The sequence below is a fragment of the Pyrgilauda ruficollis genome, unplaced genomic scaffold (genome assembly GCF_017590135.1).
Source record: "Pyrgilauda ruficollis isolate IOZ18807 unplaced genomic scaffold, ASM1759013v1 scaffold27, whole genome shotgun sequence".
NCBI lineage: Eukaryota > Metazoa > Chordata > Aves > Passeriformes > Passeridae > Pyrgilauda > Pyrgilauda ruficollis.
The window spans coordinates 3,047,741-3,052,740 of NW_024524044.1; the positions used below are offsets into that span (position 1 = coordinate 3,047,741).

The window sequence follows — 5,000 nt, forward strand, 5'->3', positions numbered from 1 at the left end:
GCTAATCAAAGAGGGGAACTTTAGCTTTGAGAAGAAAGAAAAACAAGGGCATGTCAAGGCCTAAACCAAAGATGTATGTAAAATAATCTGAGCAGCTTGATTAGCCAGAGTGAGATTAGAAGTTGCATTATTGGCCTTTAAACATATGGTGTAGCATATTATATATCACCTATAATCTCTACTGCAGCAGGAGTACGGACAGCTTGTTTTCCACTAACTGTAAATAGAAATTATTTTAATCTTTCCTAAAATGTTTACATGTAATTGGAGGAGTGTCTAATAATAAAAAAGCTGTAAAGATAAAGTTCTATAAACTAGAATTACATAACAAAGCACACTCTAGTATATTAAATTGATTAAAATGTAGATAGGTTGATAATAATAAATTAAATTCAACTGTAAACAGGGAAAACAGGAGTCCTGAACAAAATAGTTATATCTTTGTTACTTTGTTATTTTTCCTGTTGCATGTTTCCTAGGGTTTCTCTGTTGATAAACTTTAGTAATTTGTATCAAGATTTATGTTTTCAGAAGCATGTAACCTTATCTAAACTGCGTTCAACTGGTCAGTATATATTGTCAGTGGCATGATTATGTATACCTGTTCCCTAGTTATGAACAGCTTACAAATACCACTCAGTTTATTCTCAGCTCTTTTTAATATCATAGAAGCAGGAAGATTCAAAAGGTTATTATTATGGTAGATACTCTACACGTATACCAAAGTATGAAGAGAAGGAATGCAGTAGTTTAATCTTTTAAAATTATTCTTTCCTGCTGAAAAGCTGGATCCTGTACTGTGTGTAGTTTCACACCTACATTTATTTTTCAAAGGAGGATCCTACAGAATGGTTCTCCATTAAACATTTAATTACACATCTTTCAATAAGCCAGAGAGACTTGTCTTATGGAACAGTTCCATTCTCAGATCTGTCACTTAAAATATGATGTGATTTTGGATTAATTACTTAAAGGTGGTGGCTTGTTTCCTCTGTCTGTAACAAAGAAATAATTCCTACCTACCTTAAACCAGCTCTGAATATGACTAATATGTGTGATTTTGTGACTCTCCTCAAAATCACTAAAAACTAAGGGAAGGATTTGTTGCAGTTTTCATTCTCACTACCTGACTTTCAAAATAGAAGGAACTTGGAATAAAAATAGTGTGTCTTTTCTGGTTGTACGTGGTGAGATTGATCAACACTTCTTGAAAACATGTGTGCAGTTTTTTAAGGCTTCTGAAAAGGCAAAAGCTTATTGCAGGTGCAGGCTACCTATCCATTTGGCCATTAAGAAAATGATTTTATAGGTAACAAGTATATGTAAGTTTGTGTGATTCCTGTTATCGATTAGTTCATAGGAACAATAGATGAGTGTTTACCTGGCAAGCTTCTCTACAGCTCAAGCTGAATTTTTAATGTACAATAAAATAGTGGTGTTAAATGCACAGCCTTAATCTCCACTATTTCTCTATTAAATTGATCTGGGATAAACCCAGACTTTTTATTCTTCAAAGAAGTTCTGTTCTCATTTTTTTATTCATGTTCATCTATCTAATTTCCAATATCAATGTTTTCATTCCGAGGCATAGCTTTTCTTTAATTTGTATATTCACATGCAGAAATAAAGCAACAATTTACAGTTGTTCTTGCCTGAAGTGCCATTTAGATGCGTAAAAAAAAAATGTTCTTTAGATATCTGGAATTTTATTTAGCAACATTTGTAAACTAATCCAAAAAATGGGGGATAGCCTGCAACAAAAACAAGAGAAACTTCAAAATATGATGGACCTTCCATCTGGATCCATCAAGGGGCCAACAGATTTATGGGTTCTTCAGAGGCTGTCCCACCCATTGTGTTTTGTGGGGCTGCATACCGAGTCTTCTTCATGGCATTTAGGAGTTCAATGTCTTTGAGGATGCCAAGCAACAAATAGGTTGCAGTTATAAATCATATTTCACTTTGTCACTTTAGTTTTTCATGAGAGATTTAACCAAGAATTTTGGGGAGTTTGTGGCCTGCTCAAAGGAACAATCCTGTCTCTTCGCTGAGTCACTCTACCTGAACTGATTCTAGATACATTGAGAGATTTCTGTGAAAAAGAGTCAGAGATTGCCTCTCTGCTACACTTTTGTAATATTAGATCAGAAATCTTGAAAAACACAGACATTAAAACAAAGAAATATACCGAATGCATATAATTGGCCATAAAATGGCAGGTTTCAGATAGTCTTCCAAGCCAGATAGCATAGTAGCACTATGCCAGTAAGAAATAAAGTACAGTCTGGTGTATCACTGAAGGCTGTGAAATGTACCAATTTATATTACCTAATGACAATTAGAGAAATCTCTTTGCTTAATGTGTTCTGCTGATGTAAATTTCAAGCAGTTTTCAAAATGCCTTGTCCTTTATCTGTGGGGAAGAATATATGTATCAGGTATGATACACACATATGTATCACTCAATAAAATTCTTATTTTCTACAATATTATCTACATAAATCTGTATTTTTAATAATGGCCTTGACTGCCAAGTTTTTTTCATGCTTCTGTCTATCATCCTGAAAAACAGGTATATTAGTTCTCTAGCTTATACAGTTGAACTGTTGAAAATTACAGGAAAAACAAATTTTGTCAGAAAAGGCATTAGAATATATTGCGAAGCAGGCGTGCCTCCATGTGTGAGAGCATGTACACAGTAAGGAAAATATAGAGCAGATACTACAAAAGCTAACAAATATATGCTTGGTGGAAGGGAATCTGTATTTCAGACTGAGGAATAGGGTACTCTTGTGGTACTATGAGTCTTGTTAAACACCTACAGGCTGGAGTCTTTAGCAGAGTATGGACAAATCGGTGCCAGTTACAGAGTTAGGAAGATTTTCACTCAGTTTAGATCAAAATATTCATATTTTGCTACATATTATAATAGTAAGCATGTTAGTGTTAGTAAAGTTCTTGCAGGGTTTAAAGGTTAAAGGTAATAGTTTAATTGTGAAAGCATCCATCTTCTTCTCTGCCTTCTCATATCTGTGTGACCTGTGGTTGAATAGCATCACTGAGATAAATTGTTACAAGACAAATTCAGATCTCAAGTAAACAGAGGAAATTCTTGGTGACTTCCTAGGAAATTGAATAGTGACTCTAGTCAGTGAATTTTATTCTTTGCTTGTGCATCCCAAAGTTGTAAAAACCTGTTTGTCTCGCCTTTAGTACTTGCTAAACTTAAAATAAAACATTATTGTATAGATATGTGGTGTTTCCAGTGCTATGAAACTAGATGTTACAAAGTGTAACAACCAAAATTAATCATATGACATTTAGGTGTCTACTCAAAGTGAGTCTGCACTCCATGGAGAGATGCAGGCACATTCACAGTGTGGCCTTAGTTCCATGTTAAAATAAATCCCTAAATTAAATCAGATATGCTTCGCTCAGGATTTCTTTATTCTGTTGATAATGGAGGAGTACAGGGATAGATGAGCTTAAATTCCTCCCCACAAGTTTCTGAGTGGAAATCTGGTTTCTCTTTTCCATTTGTATGTTAAAGTAAAACCTTCAGAATTTTTATTGTTAAAATTCATTTGATGTTTGCCAAAAGATTATCGGACTTTTTATTAAAGGCTGGTATGTTTACTTTCAGACTCTTAATTAGTCAAAGTTTTAAGACCATAGTTTATGCTGTGATGAATTCTGTGAAAAGTGGTATTCTGTGTAATATTATATGAGGTCATTTCTTCTAAAAGTAAATTTCAGTGGACTTGTGTTTCTTTTTTCCTCTGTTTCATTTATATAGTCTTTTGGGATAGATTCAAGTAATAGAAACATTAGAAGAGTTTTTCCTCCTAAAATTGGCTCATGATTGAATTTATTAATAATAATATTATTTTTGCTTATTTACAGACTGCAATGTCCCACAACATCTCACAAAGCAGTATTTATATGCCAGCTTGCTGTTATATACAGAAAAAACATTTGAATTTTGCTAGACAAGCGAGTGGCTGCTTTTTCATGGGTGGAAAGCCTGGCTTGCTGGCAGCTGTTTGACTGTGTCCTGGGTAGCTGGAGCAATGGTCTCACATTGTGTGCCTGCCATAGGCTCTTCCATAGGACTTTTCTCTCCTACATACACAATCAAACATACTTGCTGTGTCTTTCCCACTCATGTGTATATTCCTGGGGTGGTTGTGTGGCTGTTCATGCATTTGCAGACACTTGATCTCACTGTATAACAAGTGGAAAACAAAGCCATGTCCAAAACAGCATCTACACAAAAATTCCTTCTTAGAGTTTAGTGGAAAAACTAATAATCTAATGCCAAGGTTTCCAACTTTCACTTTTCAGTTAGGAATGCTGAGAACACGATTCTGTCTGCAGAGACCAGGTGACTGAGGTGGCAGTACTTGCTGTGTACTCTGATATGTCCATGACATTTTTATTCCTGTATAAATCAGACCTTCTTAAAAGACTAGCTGAGCAATAAATTTTTTCTTCTACTGAAGTGATTTATTATGCAAAACAATTTTTAGGCTAAGTTTCTTTATTGTGGAAAACATTTGCTGCTTAAAGATACTTATTTTGCCGTCTGCCTTAATCATATCCTTTGAAACAGTCTCAATAGATTTTTCTATTCGTAACATTATGACACTTGATAAGATGATTGATTATGAAGTGTTGAGAGCCCTGCCATGTGATCATTTATTTTTAAATACACATTTGTACTAGCCCATGCTTAAATTTCTTGCAGGAATATATAAGAGATGCGAAACATAAAGCTTGAGTCTGATCGAAACTGATGCCTCTGGAAATAGAGTGCCACAGCACTGTGGCCTTAAAATAACAGATTCTGACTGGAACTGGAACTTTACAGTGATAAATACTATGTAAAAAATTATGGTCCATCTTTGGTACAAAATAAAAAAGATGTATTGCTGTGGTGCAGGCAAAGTAAAACATGTTTGACGATGATATCTTTCTTTCCCTGTGCAGGTGCCTGTGTC

At 34.7% G+C, this 5,000-nt stretch overlaps 1 protein-coding gene across 2 annotated transcripts in view; it reads left to right on the forward strand.

The window, feature by feature from the left end:
* The window catches only part of FOXP2 (forkhead box P2), a 403,242-nt gene that overhangs the window by 336,027 nt on the left and 62,215 nt on the right, over positions 1–5,000 (forward strand). For both annotated transcript variants that reach the window (XM_041471468.1, XM_041471467.1), the window contains exon 6: positions 4,990–5,000. This exon is cut by the window's right edge and continues 127 nt beyond it. In XM_041471468.1, the coding sequence (XP_041327402.1) occupies positions 4,990–5,000 (11 nt within the window). The remainder of the gene's footprint in view (positions 1–4,989) is intronic.